The 20049-nt window shown below is 38.2% G+C and overlaps 1 protein-coding gene across 4 annotated transcripts in view; it reads right to left on the bottom strand.

Annotated features, from left to right (window-relative positions):
- PHIP (PHIP subunit of CUL4-Ring ligase complex) overlaps positions 1-20049 on the bottom strand; it is a 122366-nt gene that overhangs the window by 31600 nt on the left and 70717 nt on the right. For all 4 annotated transcript variants that reach the window (XM_075414472.1, XM_075414473.1, XM_075414474.1 and 1 more), the window contains 8 exons: positions 19715-19940; positions 16551-16688; positions 15287-15470; positions 14491-14614; positions 6786-6926; positions 5877-5953; positions 4904-5135; positions 1478-1597 (listed from right to left, as the gene is read on the bottom strand). In XM_075414472.1, coding sequence (XP_075270587.1) covers positions 1478-1597; positions 4904-5135; positions 5877-5953; positions 6786-6926; positions 14491-14614; positions 15287-15470; positions 16551-16688; positions 19715-19940 — 1242 coding nt within the window. The remainder of the gene's footprint in view (positions 1-1477; positions 1598-4903; positions 5136-5876; positions 5954-6785; positions 6927-14490; positions 14615-15286; positions 15471-16550; positions 16689-19714; positions 19941-20049) is intronic.

Genomic DNA, 20049 nt, shown 5'->3' with positions numbered 1-20049 from the left:
CCTACTTTCTAGGCACAGGACAGGAAATTTCCTGTTCACCAATATAAAACATTTTTCAGCAAAAGAATGCAGCCCACTTAAATATTCCTACTACGCACTGCACAAGCTATTCAGCAGGTGCCAAACCAAACACACCAGTTTATCTTACTAAACCAATATGATGTTGAAGTCTCCTAGGTAATATGGTACAGATAAATCCTTGGTAGCTTCACTGTATCCATACGGTATCAGGCACCAAATATATTTATTTGGACCTCATCTTTTGAGTAGCACAGTCTCCGAAACATGCTTGCTGGAAAGTATGAGTAAGTAAGCATTTTCTCTAGTTGCAGCTCTCGATTTGAAGTGCTCCTTCCCCCATTCACTAGCAATGCCGATGTAATTTTTGCATAGCTGTGCTGTGAACTGCATCAGCGAAGCGATCCAGCAAAAGCAAAACTGCTTGCACACGCAACCTCTGCTCCGGATTCAGCTTGTGAGGTGGTACCTACAAACAGCTCCAGCTCAGGACCAAAGCAAGTGAACTTTGCCACCATGTCAAGTATTTCTCCAACTGCTTTCTGAAGGTATGAGCTACACAAGAACTCTGTTTAGTACCTCAGAAACACGTTGCTCCCTGAAGAGCCAACAGACTACACATGACAGCACGAGCCAGCTATTTCCTCGTATTTTAACCTGAGGGGATTTTAGGAAGCATGCAAAGCCTCTTGTTTTCAAGACTGCCTTCTATCTGATACCACTTATTCATACAATTCATAGTAATATGTTCACATGCTAAATATTCCAAAGTAGAAATTGGTGGGTGTCCTTTTGCCACTGCATTTTGAGACATCCGGGACACGTTTACAAAGTGTTTACAGTCTCGTTTGCATAAAATGCATATATATAAAACCTTTCCTGTGGTTTTCTGTTGTAAGAGACCAGAAGTTATTTGATATCAGAAACACAAGTGGAAAGGACAGTATCAGCATTTTTCTTCAGAATAAATGAAATTACAGAAAACCCACAAACCACAAAAAACCCACTCCCCCCCCCACCAAAGGTTTAAGTCCTGGTTTTTACCTCAAGTCCCAAACTGAAGTTTTCCGAACAACTTCAATTCATATTTCGTATCTTAGTTCTTCTTCAGCGTACAAGACACTCTACAACTAAGGACTAGTTTTCACTAGATAAAGCATCTCACACAGCTTGTATACAAGTGTCATAAGGAAATTAACACATTGAACACAGCCTAAAAAAGAACGTTACTGCAATCGCATGGAATAAAAGAAAGTCAAAGCAACACTGTGCAGAATATATTTTAAGTATGGGAAAGACTAAAGGAAGCGAAAACAAATTTTAGCCAGATGAAAGAATGTTTTGAAGAAAATCCAAAATATTCTGATAATAAATCTCTGGAAAAAATGCACAGATGAAAATAAAGAAGAGGCAAAAGCAAGCTGAAAGAAGCAAAACACAGAGCGAAAAATTACAATACCTCATCCCCCATCTGTGGCACAAAGGGGCACCGACGAGGAACGGTGTCTGTAATCCATGCAGAAGGCAGCCATTCTTCCAGTGTCAAACCATTTTCTGCCAGGACGCCTACAGCCAGCCTCTGAAGAACATGCACACAGAAGATTAATACGAATAAACTGACATTTGGGGAAGTCTTGTATATTGGGAAGTGTTCTATTAAAATCAACTGCCATTTCTTAAGTATATTTAATGTAAAAACAAAGTTATTCCCAGTGTGAACATAAAGATTACTCAATGGCTTATAGTAACACCAAGACCAAAAACATTAACAAATCTGAAAAACTGAGTGGTTTTTTTAGGTTTGTTTTTTTGTTTTGGGTTTTTTTTGGTGGGTTTTTTTGGGGGTTTTTTTGTAGTTTGTTGGTTTTGGGTTGGCAGGGCTCTTCTAACAAGGACTGAATTTATTAAGACTCCAGTAACTGTCTCATGCCCAGAAAGATAAAACTGAAATATGGCACTCTCTTCAACCAAATTCACATGGTTGCCTTTGCCATTAAGACATTACGATACAGCTGCCTCCAATTAAGAAACCCCACAAAATGAGGAGGAAAAGATTAACATACATAAACAGAGGTAAAGCATGTAATACACGCCAGTAAGTAATGTGGATTGGGTACAGCCACATTACTTACTGGCATATTTACTATAACGCACTGTGGAACTGCATTTTCAGATTGTCTGTCTGCATCACATATTTGTAAGTAACAAAGCTCACCACAGCTGCCAGTCCTAGGTGCACACTACATGTCTATGCCTAACAGACCAGATAGAGCAGGTTTTTGTACAACCATCCAAGCAAGGTTGCTTTGAAATTACCAACAGCATCCTGTGCATGTATAGAAAGCAACCTTGGATGGTCGTACAGAAATCCACTCCATATAGCCACTGATGGAAGGCCCTGTGTCCCCCGACTGCAAACAGGATACTCCAAGCCTAACTCTGCTGCACAAATTCACATGTGGTTTCACCAGGATGGAAACTGCTTTGCGTCTACCACTGGAGTGCTGGTGTGTGCCACAAAAAAGCATACACACAGTTTAAAACAAACAAAAAAATCAAAACAGAACCTCTCCACTGCAATAAATCACTGACATAGAAGGACTTTGGGCATTTTTCAGGTTCAAGCAAGTCCGTCTTGTGAAAAACTGATGCACCACATTAGGGCAAAGTCTGTCTAGCTCACTGGCGAATTACGGGAAGCCTTTGAACAGAAAATCTTCACACATTAATAATCAGTTTAAGACCCTCTGGAAGTCAAGCCTGAACTCAGGCCATCACAGTTAATTATCAGCAAGAGAACCAGTCCCAGTGAATTAGTCTAAACATTTCTGAAACTTTGCTAAATCCTTTAGTAATTAGTTCCACAACCTGATTACGTGCCCAGGTGGCTTGGGGTTTTTGGTTGCTTTCGGGCAGTGGGTGTTGAATGGGGAACAGGCTCTTTTTTGAGCTTCGTGTCTGTGTCATTGGGTGTTAGATCTCACTGTAACAAAATAATGAAGGAAACTATTCTGCATTTATTAATTTCTAAACCCTTCATGTTTTAGAAAAGCTTTTTTATCCTATCTCCTCCAAACCCTCTCCCTTGTAAGAGTCAGCCTCTTTATGTCCGCCCTGAAGAAAAAATGTTCTTTATCCTTTGATCTTCTTGATGCTTCTTTCTTGCCCTTCTTCACTGCTGCATCATTTTTTAGATTGATTCCTGGTAGTGGAGGGGGATTAGAAATGCAAGCACCATTCCAGATCTTGACAGCCCATGCATTAATAGAAAAGAATGACATTCTTTCTCTACTCCTTTCTTAATTCCTAAGATTCTGTGCCTAGCTACAAAGATGGTCAAAACTGCTTTCCTTAACGGAAACCCTTAATTTCAATTCAGGTTCTGGTAACAGGAAGAACCTTCTGTGAGCTCTCTCCCCAGTAAAGAGGCAGAATCTCCACCACAAGAAACTTCAAAAGACAAACATCTGTCAGGAATGACAGGTATAATTAGTCCTACCTAGGGGCAGAGGGAATAGGGATGATTTTCTGATATTTCTTCAAGCCTAGTGTTTTTCTTGTGATTCAAAATTGGAGGTCACCTTTAAAATCCAAAATATCCAAGTCTGATATTTTTGGAATCGAAGACCTCCTGCATCTCAATAACTGGGATCAAAACAGACGGAAGATTCCGAAAACACTCAATTCAGCTTTACTCTTAAGTAGAAATACTCGGCTATCAGCCAGCCTTATATTTTATAATAAAAAGCTAAACTAGAGCTTTCTACGATTAAAACATCCCTCAGCATCTATTTTCCTGACCTCATACCTTCTTCTGCTTTCAGACTGTGTAAATACCAAGATACTCTTAGTATTGACACTACAGCTAAAGACTGCATACAATAAACAAAAAGTAGCCTAATCAAAGACTAACCCCTAACATACTGCATATGTCTTACCAAAGGTTCACAGTAAAGCTGATACTAAGCCAACCTGCATATTAGAACAGCTGTTTTGTCAGTCTACCTGCTAACAAGGGCCAAAATGCTGAAATAATAATCTTAAGGAATGCTGAGGACTCCTAATCTTATACATAAAATGCAGTTATTTAGTTACTTAGATGATACAGTTCACTTCCTTGGGTACTGCAAAAATAGAAGCTATGAGCTCAGGAAAGCAATTAGCATCTACCAGATATATCACTTCTGGTCTCTGTAAAGAAAGAATGAAGAATCCAAATTTTCTGATCTAACCATTAATTAAAAAAACAAACAAACAACCCCCCCCAAACCATAACGCATTGAAAACAAGTCACTGAAAATTTCCATGTACTGATCTAAACTGGAACAACATGGTTATACTAGAAAGCAAACAAAACACAGACAACAAAATGCTGATCAAGTGAAATTCCCCTAGATGGAAGTATAGTGGCAAGCATAATGCAAGTATCATACATTGTGGAATTGATAGCAAAGAGAGACATGATTGTGCAGACCTAAAAAAAATTGCAATTAAGTGGGGAGACAGTCAGTACACCTGAAAAAAATACAGGCGCACGCCAATACTCAACGCATCCACAGAAACGAAGTTTCTGGTCTTTTTATAATATTTTATATATTATATAATATATAAATAAATATAAACTTTATATAATACCATCTTTTCTCAAAGATGGTATTAAGGACATTAAAACTGTTTTTTAAGTGAAATGCATCATATTTAGAAAGCATATCATGATAGCAATCTATCATTTGACTTACAAGAGTCAGTAATTATCATTTATTGCCAGTAAAAGTCATGATGTGTTTTCAAATTAGACAATATTAAGTAGTATATGTAACTGAATCACTCATTCTTTCTAAGACTGCAGGAGCAAGCATCTTGTAATATACAAAGAACGTCTAACCTTTTGTTTTCTCTCTTTGGGTTTCCTCTTCTTTGGTGATGTTGATGGTCCATCTTTCTCCTCAATCCCTTTTTTCCTTTCCTTTTTAATTTGCTTCTTTTGTTTTTCAGGTCCTTCTTCATCCTCTGAACTACTTTCTGCTTTCTTTGTTTTAATTTTAGGAATTTTCTTTGGTGGTTGCAGATTGATTCCTGCATCTGCCGTCCAGTCAGAATAATCACTGGAGTAGTCACTACAAATGATATACCAAAGGAAATAAAAAAACAAAAGGAAAAAGTAATTCAGAGTGCAATGAATTATAGAATATAACCCAACATGAGATTATAGTTAACAAATCTAGATAACTAAAATATTTTAATAGTTAAAACCAGTGCCTAAAACCCTACATTCTATCTGCAGTTTAAAAGGTAGTAAACCAAAAGCTTTGAGATCATTCAGTCTTGTAAGAAGCTTAACTTCTAGGATCGCTAGATGTAAATCCACTGTTCACCTGGTCAATTCAAGATGACACATTAAAAGTCTGGATATTGTTCTCAGGGCTTCTGGTTTTTAATAGCTTTGAACAAAAGTTAAAAAAAAAATCTGCTAAAGAGGAAACAAAGGATGCGTTGAAGATACCTCAATCTTTGCTCTGTGATTTCAAACTAAGGGTCAGCAGAGGCAGCCACACAGCTCAGACTGACAGTCAAAGGAAACGGCTACCACATGCCTGAAGCATGTGTGTGCCTGCAAAGAATAACCCTCCTGCAAAACTAATCAGAAATCGTTCTGCTTCTGGCAAACAAGGATGAAAGCTTCCCTAAATTTTAATTTGTAATATAGCTGAAAATGAAATCCTGAAAGTTTTAAGTTCTTTTTCATCTTTTCTTCTAAATGTGCTATAGTTTTAGTTATTACTAATTAACTGCTTATAGAGAAGATTATTTAAAATTTATCAGCAGGACTTCTTTCTGTAAGCTATACTGTCACTTACCTAGAACTGCCATCACTGTGCCATGCTCTTTCATCATCTTCTGATGTTCCGCCACTGGCAACAACTACTTCCCCTTCCTAACAAGGGAGACGGGGCAGAGAAGGAGGCAAGGAAAAAGAAAACATTTTCTTTGGAATTCAAGAAAGCTATAATACTCTTCTAGGCTTTATACGTGTTACAAACATCTAGCACTAGCTTTATGTTGTTAAAAAGACATTTTAGTTTGCAGATACTTACTTTAATGGAATTAATTAAATGAAAAGAAGTAAGAAAATATCTATGCCTGGACAGATGCACAGTGTAGGGTAACATTTTTTTAACATATAGCCAGTGTAGACCTGAGTGCTTCTCAATCTCCATTTAAAAAGGCCAGCTTACCTTTTTGAAAATGATTTCCAGCCCTTTTTAATATAGTATTTCCGTATTTTTTCAATTAATATCAAACAAAAACACAGTACAAACCTTATGTACTCTTATTATTCATTTCTTCACTGTAGCTACAGAAGCACAGAATGGCTGAGGCTGGAAGGGACCTCTGGAGATTGTATTGTCCAAAGTCCCTGTTCAAGCAGGGCCTCCTGGAGCCAGTGACCATACTGACAGGCCATACGGGCCACACTGATTAAGCTCACAAACATAGGGAACAACTAACATTGCACACACATACTTTACAAAATGCTTTTACAAATGAGCTTTTATCCCTTTTGTCTATTGCTTTTTAGTCCAAACTAGACACATACAACAGCATGTGAAAACCTAACTCAACATCAAATTTTAAAGAGGTAAAGAAAACACACAATGAAAAACATAACCTGAGTGTCTACTAGAAACAATATTTAATTAGCTGAAGCAGAAGCTCAGTGAGTAGAAACAGAATATGTAAGATTGCCTCACGAATAAGGATCTTACATCTGAAGAACTGTGTCCATTTTCTAGCTCTTCAGCAGGCCTTGCAGTTTCTTCCACTGCGTATCTCGTACGGTAGTTGTGCTGATTAGCTTGCTGTTTTCTTGAGTCACTAGTGTCTAGTAAATGATCATGAGAATGGTTCTGTGAAGACACAAAAGTCAAAATACATAATTTTTGAGTATACGTTTTATTAACACATAGCATTTTCTTTAATAATAGTATTCCAGGAAGCAACTTCTGCAGCAGCAAAAAGATAAAAGTTTCAACATCACAAAATTCAAAACAGGCCACAAGTGCAAAACTAAAGAGCACGGAAGAAAACACTCCACATGCACAGTTGAATGTAAGCACCAAGCAGTTCAGTATATTCTGGAAATAATTCAAACTTTTTCCCAGATATAACAGAAAATTCTTACCTTGAATTATTAAACAATATGTACCTTGTAGAAAGTAAGTGGTTTTAACTACTGGCAGGCTGTAACAGCTCAAAATTGCACTAAAAACAGCCATCAGAGGAAAGACTACTGTTACAGAGAACTCCAGAGTGTTATTTTGCAGCTGAGGGATGAGATCTATTAGAAGAGACTCATACAGTGATACACCCCTTAGCATACAGAGATGACTGTTACCAAGTAAAGGCCTTTAAATGCTAAGATGATATATGGAAGAGTTCAAATGAATGAGTCAGCTGGAAATAGTCTGAGTTCTTATGAGGCTTAAAAGAATGAAACACGGTTATAATTAAGAAACATTTCACACTCCAGCATGAAGAGATTTTGTTCCTCCTGTAGAATACACATTACACAAAACTTTGCTCCCAACACGAAGCCTGTAATCTTGTATTAGTCCCCAACTCCAGGAAGGGGGGGGGGGGAATCGAGCTACGATCTCAGTTTCAAGAGTTTTGTGCCAATTTTTTTGGCGTGCATATTCGAACTTCAGCCTAGCTCAGACCCAATGAAATAGTTTCTAGACACATTCCTAGATGCCACAGAAGGAGGTACACTTCCCCAGTGCTCTTTTTCTTCCATAAAAGAAACCTCGGATATCTAATCTATTAGGTGCTGATGTGGTTGATAAAACAGTCCCAAAGATGAAGAAAGCGGAACTGGAGAGAATCACAGAAAGGTACTAGTATTAACATAGCCTTCTAATAGGGCAGACTTCTTGTACCTATTCCTGTTGGATTTTTTACTTTTGTAGGAAAGAGATGATCTTTCTTGCCATGTATGAGGAAAAGTTGGTTCATGAGGTCAAATTTTCTCATTGAGGAAAAAACCCAAAAACACTTTTTGGTGAAAACTGTACTAAAACTTGGCTAAGCAGCAATAGCTAAGATCTGGGTTTCCTTAGCCACGACAATTTTCCTTAAAATGCAGAACTCTGGTAGCTAGAGCTTTTCTCCTACCCTCCGTGTTAGGAGAAGCATGTCTTTTTCAGGCGTGACTGCAACAGTTCAGTAGCGTAGGCCAGCACACCGATCTGTACAATTGCGTTACAGTTTCCACCAAAGCACACAGGACCAACACAAAACTGCTCTATGCTCTATTCAGGGAGCACTGTGATTCTGTTGCTCTCTCCAGTGAATCCAAGCTGGGGAAGCTGCCATTGACAGCACATCTACCGGAGACACTTCTAACTGGACTGCTCAGCAATCCACATTCTAACATTGCCCAATACTTGTGAGACCTGGGGCATTCCTCCTTCTGGATTCAGACTGGCAGCACATACCAGATCTCCACAAGCCACTCTGACCTGACCCAGAACAGCTCCGAGGCAGCCCTAAGAAAAGTGCCTGTGCCCATCACACAGCCTTCTGGGGTTGCTCACTTCTCATCAAGCTCTCAAGATTCATTGCTGAAGCAGAGAGGTCACAAAAACCAGCGTTACAGCAACTTGCTTCTGGTACTGAATTGTAACTTTTTTTTTTTTTTTTTTTTTTTTTTAAAATAAAGCACGTCTGGCTCTTAGCATCATGAAACACAGTATGAGGAGGCATGGACAACAGAAACGGAACCACATAAGCCAAAAGAATCAATTAGTCAAGTATCCTTTACAATAATGACATGTTTTGCAGAAGTTACATTACAGCCCAACTGCAATGCTCACATCTTGTCTCTAGAAAGAAAAGTCCCAAAAACTTACATCCCCATGTCTAATTCAGAGGTGAGATTTCTCAAAAGGTTATTATAAACAGCTTTTCCCTACTTATACTAGAACTACATATTCTTGGAAAATCAAAGAGCTTTGCATTACTCTCTGGTTTTGGAAAGAGTTCTTCTTTTTTTGCAGTTCAAAGCTTGAGGGCAAAAAAAAAAATCCCAAAACTCCTATGAAAGTAATTCCTTCATGGAAGCAAGTTAAGATCACTGTACATATATTGGCCCATGGTGATGTCAAAGGGTAACAAACTGCTTTGGGCAAGATGCAATGCCAAAACAAGAATGGAGAAATAAAAACCTGAAAACAAAACCACAAGTAGTTATCCATAAATAATGGAATGACAGAATGATTGAAGTTGGAAGGGACTTCTGAACGTCACCCTGTTCAACCCCACTGCTCCAACAGGGACCAGAAAAGGGACAACAAGGTACACCATCTTCCGTATCTTGCCAAAAAATCTATTTTACCGTCACTCCTATTCAACACAGCTTTGCCAAAATCTGATGAGAAGGTGCAGGTCAGGCAGATCCTCATTGATTTGGGGGAGGGGTGGGGTCGAGTGTGAAGGTCTGACTAAAAAGATAAAGTATTTCAAGCTTTTTCTGACAAAATGGCATGTATCACTAACACTTTCAACAACAACCAAGGAAACACAGCTGATGGTCTCCACCCCCCTCCCCATATATATCCTAAAGAGCGAGCTTGAAGTTGGGCTCTCAGCTCTAATGGGAGGCTTGGAAAGAAAGCCAAGATAACCTATGATTTGAGGTTAAATCATCACTTACTTTCTCTCTCCATACACTTTGACGAACAGTCATTATACACTGACAAGTACCTGGTATCATATCCAAGGCTTCCAGTCAGTATCAGAGCACATCCATACATTAGAAATTACGGTTGCTGCCAGAGCAGTTTTTCCATGAAATGCAAATGATGGAATTTCCTGTACTTGCAAGGGGTAGACACAAACATGCCATCTGGACACTGCTGAGGGTCTTCATAACACCATTTGTGAAGGATACAGTGGAAACTCAGTGGTGTCCCGACAAGTCAGACCACGCATTCCACTGTCCTTACACCCCTGACTCCACCAGGAAGCACACCTTTGCTGCACTTTCATACAGGCTGCAGCAATTTTGGAAAGCTTTGGCTGTAGCAATTTCATAGTATTTCTTCACCAGAAGTATCTATTCTTTATCTGAAAATGGTTCCTCCTTTCTGAAGACAAAAGGAATTAGCCTCTACTAGAAAGCTAAACAGGGACAGGGCACAAGTGCATGTCCAGAATCAGAACCCCAACATTAAATAGATGCTCACAGCCTTTTTAAGAGAAAGAATCTAAACTCAGGGTTTTTTGTCTGCATATGCTTTTCACGAGATTACGTTTGAAATCTTATGCTCAAAAAAATCAATTTGTCAGCAGCCTACATAACTTCTCATTCTTGGCTAGATACACTATAAATTCTTCAACCCAAAATTTATCTCCGAACTTACATTTGTCCTTACTGAATTTCAGGTATTTTTCTGGAGAGGGATACTTCTGCATTACCGAGGTCACTAATATATACCACCATTGTCCAAGTTTAACATTCTTCAATGACCACGAGTGCTCCCCAGATGATAAATATAACAAATCCCCCAAGTAGCTATAGTATAAAGTAGTTTTTGTTTCATAGAATGTTTGAGGTTGGAAGGGCTCTCTGGAGGTCTTCTGGTCCAACCCCCTGCTCAAGCAGGGACACCTACACCCAGCTGTCCCAGACCACGTCCAGATGGCTTTGAAATACCTCCAAGGATGGAGGCTCCACAGCCTCTCTGAGCATCCCGTGCCAGCGCTCCGTCACCCTCACAGTGAAGAGCCTCCTTACGTTCAGGCAAACTCTCCCTTGCTTCAGCAGTTCATGCCCACTGCCTCTTGTCCTGTCATTTTCGCTTTGGCTAAACAGCATCCTTCCATATTCTCAAGTCTCGATTAGTGCTTATTATTAATTACTACTTTTGAGGAACACAACTAAGCTACCTTCAGCAAAACAATGCACGCATTTCTTCTCACTGGTTTCTGTTAGTTTACAATTCAGTAACATTTGCACATGTCACAACAGAGGCCTATGCTTACTTTTGTCCATTCTTTGGAATTTCTGCTTATAATGTCCACTTAATGGTAACCAGAAATATTTCCATTTTTGTCATTTTTTCCCTAGGACACACAACACATCAACCCTCTACTGTATAGCAATTTCATGCTCGTTAATACTTATTAAAACGCTCTGAAATCTCAGTAGTTTAATAAACTAATACTCTAATTACTTGGACTGGGAACATTTACCTAAGCATGCCATTTATCTCGCTTCTCATCTTTGGCATGCTCCTGGAAAAAAAAAAAAAAAGAAATTCAGTTCCACTTTGAAAATTCAAAAATTCCAATGCCAGTCTTCCTTCTCTTCCAGGTGTTTGTTTGATTTTATCATGGACACTACGGAAGACTGCAATTCCAATTCACCATTCCTACTACTCAGACACTACTGAGTAGAATTGTTGCTCATGCTAACCGCAAGCAACAACAAAAAAATGCTAAAATCTGAGCAGTTCATTTAATTGGGAGACTCAATCCCATAGGATCAAGCACCCTTCCCTTCCTGTAAATTTGCTTATTTGATACCCTACTAATTTCTGAATCCTCTGAGATTTCTCTCCAGGGATTTGAATTAGCATACTTCTCAAGAACTTGAGTCCTCCAAAGGGAGACACATTTATTGAAGAATAAACTACGGAAGAATATGAGTTTTTTTGTCCTGAGATGCCATCAAAAAGTATCCTGTAGAGTTTAAGAAAGATTTATTTAAATGTTCTGAAAGTGTTATTGAATTGAGCAATAATTTCTTTATGGAAAACTGACACACTCAAGTGCAGACACCATGACTGTCTGCTTTTTATCGTATCTCCTCAGGATGAAAGCTGAGAGAGTTGGGCCTGTTCAGCTTGGAGAAGATAAGGCTGTGGTGAGACCCAATAGCAGCCTTCCAGTACCTGAAAGGGTCCTATAGGAAAGATGTGGAAAATCTTTTCAGCAGGGCCTGTTGTGATAGGACAAGGAGTAATGGCTTTAAACTAAGAGACGGTAGACTTAGACTGGATATAAGGAAGAAATTTTGTACGATAAGGGTGGTGAAACCCTGGAACAGGTTCCCCAGAGAGGTAGCGGAAGCCCCATCCCTGGAAACATTCAAGGCCAGGTTGGATGGGACTCTGAGCAACCTGGTCTTGTTGAAGATGCCCCTGCTCACTGCAGGGGGGTTGGGCTAGATGACCTCTAAAGGTCCCTTCCAACCCAAATCATTCTATGATTCTAAGTGACTAAAGGATTTACCAAGTTATGTCTCACTTGCATTCTGGGCATCAGAACCCAGATCACAGACCCTCTAGGGACTAAGATAAATGAAGAACACATTCTCCTCTGGGTAAATATATGAAATTGAAGAATGTTTTTTAAGCTAGCTTTTGCTCTGAAGGATTTTAAGGGCATAAATATCCACAATGAAAATACGGGGCTCACAAGGATCCAGTGCTACCTTTGAAGTGTGGAGACTAAAAAATTTCTCCTCTAAGAAGATTTTAAAAAATATCCGTATTCAGTTTCTCTGTTTCAAAGATGTAATAGAAGTAACTGCTGAAACCAAAATGCTGGACCAACTAGCCTGCTCTGTTATTTTTATGTCCTAGTGATACTTTAGGAAAACTGTAACCCTATTAGAAATTTAAGGTTAAGATGGTAAGAATTCACATTATCAGGAAGAATCTTCTGGCTAGCTGTAGCAGAAGAACAACAAAAAAAAAGAAACCCTTGAGCAAAGCAATCGTTTAACTCAGCTAAAAGAAAGTCAATAATTCAGCACCAAAATACATCCTGCCAAGAGAAGAAATAATTCTGTTAAAAATCTCAATTTGTGAGGCCCATTGTCTATTATTTCGGAGACAAAAACAGGAGTTACCAAGATTTCTGATGTCCTGGTATTTCATTAATGAGCCCTGCGATGGCCACCACCAAAACCGTAAGTGGCATACAGCTTCTTCCCTCTATGTACAAAAACTGGAGACACACTGAAAACTTCTTTGTTCACTTTATCTTGGGCAAACACAATACTGGTGACTGCAGCATTGAAATTAGCATATCAGTCCCATTTCTTAAGATAGCAATACATAGAAATTTAATACACTAAAGAAAAAATGAAGAAATTTAATAAAGAAACTGAAAATGATTCGGGGACTGTTTGGAGGTGGGGGAGTGTTCATCTCGCTTCTTTTGAAAGCTTTATTTTGGTTGAGTATGAAACAAGAAGCAAAACTGAACAGTCAAAATTACTATGGAGCACAAACTTCCCGTCTCAAATTTACTGTTTCTACTGCACATAAAGTTAACCAATCATTATTAAAACATACAGAAGCATTACTAAGCATCTGAAACTTACTTCTTTTCAGATTGCTTTCAATCTCAGTCCCTTCCTCCCCAAGAAAGTGAATAATAAACATAGCACAGGCATTAAGTATGGTACTCTGATAAAGTTAAGAGCTACACGGTCTGCTGTATACTTGTTCTTCATATTCCATTTCTTCATTTTTCCATCTTGAACCCTATATGTGATGTTTACTATTCAGTGAACAATTCACAGGCGTTCTTGAAGGCCTATATACTACTAAGCTTTTGATTAAAAGAGAAAGTCTCACCTAGAATAGGTGTACTACAAAACCCAAAACATGTGTTTTCCCTTACAGTTGCTTAGTATTTACTTCTATTATTACAAAATACAGTAGGTTATTTAGCTATAAAACACAGATAAGCATGTGAGATGCATAGCTAAAACTAATTTCTAATAAACAAGTAATAAAATTATTTTTGTAAATATAGAATATATATCCTTCACGTTTTCTTAACAGCATAAAGGCATAAGATTAAATTTTTTTGCAAGTTATATGGAAACATGAAGTCAGTTAATGATAATTTCACTTTCAGTACAACCCATTCCCTTCTATTTAATCTATCCTGTTTGCCTCTTTTCTGAACAATGCTCTAGCAAAAAGCATGACTTAGAAATTTCCCATACAAAACTGCAATATGATTATCAGGGTACTATGACAGAAAATACCCAATTCTGTATTTGGAGATGTATTTAAATGTGTTACAGTTAAGCACTAAATGACTTGAGTTTTAATCGAACCTTTCCACAGAACAGGATGTCAAACAATAGACAACAGTAGCAGGATGTACTGATCAATAGCGACAGACTCCCTACAGCAAACCATGTCCCTAACACCAGATTTGAAGGGCTTCTCACTTAGCGGGCTCTAAAAGCAATACCCGTTGTTTATTCAGAACACAGTGAAACATCAGTAGAGACACACTTCCTCATTCTGGGGAGGTAACCAAATTCCTGTACCCCTGGTTTTTAAATTTAAAACTGAGAAGAGGAATATAAATTTATGCGGCCTAACACACTGCATTAAATTTTATGCTTCTTACCATGATAAGGTACAAGTGGGTATTTACCTTAGGGAAAGTAGGTATTTTGTTTTCTCTTTGAATGTGACTCATTACATGTTTTCTTTTCTCTTCCGATCGATATACCCTTACTTCTTCTTCTCCCTTCGCTGTTCTCCATTCTTCCTGCCTACTGAAAAAAGAAAATTGAGATGTTAACTTTGAAGCAAAATACTACAATTGAGAGCACCTATTCCAAACCAAGGAACAAATGTTCATCATTTATAACATTCTCTGAACAGTAGTTCTCTTTACAGTCAGCATATGGCTTCAAAATTACCCTTTCTGAACAAAGTAAGATTTCAATATTATTTCAAAAAGCTAGAGCAGTTTATGTTTGACTGTGGGTAGTAGGGTTCCTTGACTTACAAGTATTCATTGCAATAGTTAATTACTGCACAAAATAAAGTTCCAGGTTGAAAATCAAATTCACCTCAGACACCTAATGGATTAGGCCAGTGTCCCACCCGTAAAATGCCATATAATGGCAGGAACAAATCGAGTTCAAACATACTGTAATCTTACCCTACAAGTCAGAAAACATTGAGGCAGTATATACAAGTTAAATTACTCCGTCACTTGTTACATGGTCATTTTTTATTCACAATACTTCTGTAATTCCAAGATTTTTCAAGTGATATGCAAACAACAACTGATTTCAAACTGAAACTGATTTTATACGAAATGAGACCACAGAACAGATAAATACTAAATAAATAGTTCTATGACAATGTGAATTCCAAAACTGCTCAATTTAATTAAGTTCACCAAACTCAAATTCATTGCAAACTTGGCCTATGTTTACCTGGCCACACCAGAAGACAGTTCAGGCACTACAACCCTTCGACTCCAAGCCACAAGGTCCCGCTCAGTAGCTATTTCACTTCTTGGTGCGTTGCTATGCATCTGACGCACACCTTCAATTTGTCCACTACGTCTTAATCCTATATTTGGTGGGGAATGTACTTCTGAGGTAGAACTTGCAGATCCTAAAAAGTCAAAAAGGTGATAGTTGTACTTGATCTGAAATTCTAAGGGAAGCATTTAAAAATAAAAACTCCAAATGAAAAGGAAAAAAGGAATTTTACTTAATCTATTACTTCAAAAGAAATCAAGTATTAACTGACTGTAACTATTACAGCAACTTCTATAGTCACCACAACACACACACTTGAACAGCTACTAGGCTGCAGTACTCCATTTTAAAATTCACATTGAAAAGGAACAGATGTATCAATAATCTGAAGTGAAGCAAATATTTAATTGATTTCCTTTTCTTTAAAAATCCTTTTGAAAATGTTTATGCAAAACTGACTATTGCTACAGCACCGAAGATCCGTATTATAAAACAGTGAGCTATCTCACTGAATCAGTGTATTCCTTAAACAGTCTTCTACCTTCAAAAAAAATGAAACTACAACACTGGAAATTATTAGGAATCCAAACTGTAAAATTTACAAACAAGAAACTGAAATCATCAATCAAGTAAAAAAAAAAAAAAGGGAAAAAAAAAACACGAAGCAAAACCACAGAGACATACAAGAGCCTTCAAATACCTTCACTGTAGCAAAATTTTAACATTTCCCCGTATCTTTACACACACTTTCTATTCTTGCTTGCTCAGGTGGATTGCCAACCATGTTCTTAAGCATTGAAAACTACCATGTAATCTAGTGTGAGACACTGAAACATGGAACAGCCGTACCGAGAAACAAGCAGCTCCTTCCTTCTGCTATTTCCTTATTTGAGACAACTCAGATTTCAATCAAGTAGTTGGCCAATTCCAGTTTCAACAGTCAGGTATTTACTTCCAAGGGAACACAGTTCATGCAAATTCCCCAAGTGAGCAGATAGTAACTTCAACCAAAATAAATTTGTAATGTTAAGAATCTCGAGATTTTGCAGGAAGGTAAAAAAAGATGAGAAAGCTGTATTATTTTCTATAGTACCATACCTCCTTTCTAGTAGTTAAACAAAATGCACAAATCATGCATAATAATGTGATTTACGGTTTCCAGCTCTCAGGTGTTTCAATAGCAAAGCCACAACACCCATCCTCAGTAATCTACCTCTGCTTATCCGGCTGGTAGTACTGGTTCCTGCCTCCCCAGAACGTCTCTGGTCCTGCTCTTGCTGCAGTCTTTGAATCATGCTATCCAAGGGACTAACTTCTTGATTTGCTTGTTGACTAAGAACTTGATTCAATCCTGCAAAGTAAAACATACAAGAGAACAACACATAAATGTTGATATGAAGAAGCAAATGTTACCAACAGCTCATCTAAGTTTTAGCTTTGAAACTAACAGTATATAACCACATATGTAAGTATGGGCTAATGCACATTTTTGCAACAACCATTTTTTAAACTGGACAACTTTTAATATACAAAGAGCATTGTCTTTTCTGCAGCAGGGTCAAGAACGATCACATGCCGCTCCTAATAAAAGTTTACATTTGATCAAGTGCCACCAAGTCACAGAAGCTCAATACAACTGTTGTTTGTCACCTCAGTGTAAATTGTTCAAATGCGTGTGTAGCCTGCCTCAAATGCATTATAAAACACTTTAGTATAAGCTTCAGCTAAAGAACTACATCAAGAAGGTCTAATAGAATTAGAAAAGAATTACCTATACTTGACAACACCAAGCAATAAAAGCGCTTGACTGAGCTCCACACAGGCATAATGGCAACATAGCTTAAGTAATGCTAATTTTCTCTGGTATGTACAACAGCCAAGAAAGCTCCTTTTGGGTAGGTCTCTTGGACAAAAGATAGAAAATAGTTCTCACAGAAGTGATTACAAGGTGATAATACTGTTTCTGTGCAGCAAGCAAAATACACAGCATGTAAGCATAAACAACACAAAGCCTCTATTCATACTCACAATGGTCACAAAAAAAATGGAGAGGTATGGAGAAAAAGGCAAGGGTTACAGTTCTGATTTGGAAAGGAAGTCAGATACCTCCACACGGAATAGTTAGATGATGGAGTAGAGTGGTGGGAAGCTCTGGTCAAGGCAGCAGAACTTGCAAAACTTTGTAACGAGGGATGACAACGTTCAAAGAAACAAGCTACAGAAATTGTTTTTCCAGTGTGACTCAAAAGAGTTATCACAGTATAGTATAAACTGCACTTTGCAAGATCTAAGACAAGATATTATAGTAATCGTGCCATGAAATGAAGAGCTTTGATTGTGTGGCTAGACAGAAGCAGCCATCTCTTAATAGAAGACAGTATGCAGAAAGCATATAAATATTTAAGATAGCACTCTAAGGGTTTCAAGGTGGTTGTAGCTGAAGTCAACTTCACTAAAGCAGCAGAAGCTTGGAATCATGGAATGAAGTCTGGTATAACCACAGCTGGATGTTTTCCGACTCATGTAGTGAGACAGTCAGATTTACTTGGTGATCTCATGAGCAGACACCCTCTCTGCCGAAAACAATGGGAAACACTACTAATAACCCAAGAATGATCTTAAATAAGGAAACTGCTGCCTAAACGAAATGAACATTTTTTTATGTATCTAGCTTGTGAGATTTTGCCTTCGCAAGTAACAGCAAGATTTCTTTTAAAAAAATGAAATAATAAAGACACCGTTATATATTTGATTTTTTTCAAAACATCTTGTTTAAAGCAGCTTCAAGTACATCTAAGCAGTAAATCAAGCATGACTATCTGAATTCCCCCTAGTCTTGTAAGCTCCTGCAGAAAACTTGTCAAGAAATAAACTGTTGGTGCTCTGAGGGAGAGCCATCAAATCCCACAATCAAGTTTCAGAAAGAAATGGACCTTCCTTAATAGAAGGGAACACATAAAATACACAAACATAGTTTAGCTCTGTGTAAGACTGCATATATGGTTGCTAAACTGTAAAGATGTAGAAAAATGTCTTCCATCTCTCCAAAATCTCTCCGGCTCTCTGTCAGCCTGGTTGATGGCTTCTCACTATTAAACAAAATGTTAAGGACATCATCTTCCTATAGGCATTCATGTGTCATGTAGCCACATCATTAAATTTAATATTGTTGGGTCTGTGTGCATAGTCTAACTTGTTTCAAGTATTATATCAGAGAACGTGCCGAGGACATTTTCAGATTTGAAGAATTTCAGAATGTCATGGATCCATGCTGTAACTGTAACAATGAAGTAAAACCGCATCCTTCCTTGGAAACCGAATTTAGCTTCAAAGCCACTAGATAAAAAGTCAAAGATAAACCATGGCAAGCATTCACCAGAAAGGATTTTTTCCTTCTTACATTTGCCTCTCAGGCAGCATTTCTTCCTATAATTTTGGAGGAAATCTGAAATGCTCCTCAAAAATTATTTGATTATTCAGTGGCTTGTAAACCACAGGTCCACAAATGAGGATAAAGAAGGTAACAACACTGTCAGTTAACCTTCCTGGAATGTCTGACACACCACAGGCTTAAGTATGGTGTACATATAAGCCACTATTTACAGGCACAGTCAGTTTTCCCATATTTTCAAGAATATCCGAATACTTCACTACACTTATCTTGAAAATATTTAAAGCTACTTTCACCAGTCACTGTTTGCTCATTCATACTAATACCGAACTAGTGACACGTAATTAGTAGGTATCATTTCTACATCCCCACCCATGTGGGCCACATTTAGGCAGTCTCCAACAGCCAGCCATCAGCCCAAAATATGCACGTTCCTCCCATGTTGTGTGCACGGAGAATACAACTTCCGAAAAACTTCCTAGATTTTGTATCCTCATCAAGTCTTCAGAGTTCTCTAACCCAACAATCAAAGCTTAAGTTGAATGACTGCTTTCATCTACAGAGGATTTTGCATGTTTCAGGTGTCCTCTCATTTTTCTCGTCTTGTAGGTGTTACCTGTTCCAACCGATCTGTACAGGATCAGTCTGTTTCCTAGGTTTTCTGAAGTAGCAAATCTTACCCCAAAGAGATCAACTGAAAGCTCACTCAGCATCATACACTGTTCCAATATTGAAATAAGCTCCAAAATAACTGGCACTGTAGCATCAGCTAGTACTGACTTCATCGATGACAATACTGGAAGTGAAATTGTCACAAGCAAGTGAAATTGTCACAAGCAATCAGTGCCAAGGGCATGGCAATTCTTCCACACTACGTGAACTACTATGCCCAGAAGTGAAGAAAAAGGACAAAGTGGAAGGGAAACTGTAGAACACCTGGAGGTAACTAGATAGGCTACTGCGTACTGAATTTAAATTTTCCATACCTGAAGATGTCACTCCCATCTGAGGAATAAGCTGTTCCTCCCTGCAGTTCTCACGACCAGGAACTAGCCTCTGATACCTTGCAGGATGAGGGTTGCCATCCACATCAACCAAAAATGGGGGAGGCATAAGGTGTGGAGCCTGCTGTGTCTGTTCATCCAGGACAAAGTTGTTGGCATCACGGATAAGGGGCCGATAATCACTATGAAAGAACATCTGATCTGCTATCTGTAAACAAAGTCATTTTGTAATTTTTTTAAAGAACCTATTAAAAAAAGCATACAGAAGATAACTGCCAAAAGTATTTCTAACAGTGTTACTCCTGGTCACTTGCAAA

The sequence above is a fragment of the Opisthocomus hoazin genome, chromosome 2, assembly GCF_030867145.1.
Source record: "Opisthocomus hoazin isolate bOpiHoa1 chromosome 2, bOpiHoa1.hap1, whole genome shotgun sequence".
Taxonomy (NCBI): Eukaryota; Metazoa; Chordata; class Aves; order Opisthocomiformes; family Opisthocomidae; genus Opisthocomus; species Opisthocomus hoazin.
This window is presented reverse-complemented; position numbering and strand designations above follow the sequence as displayed.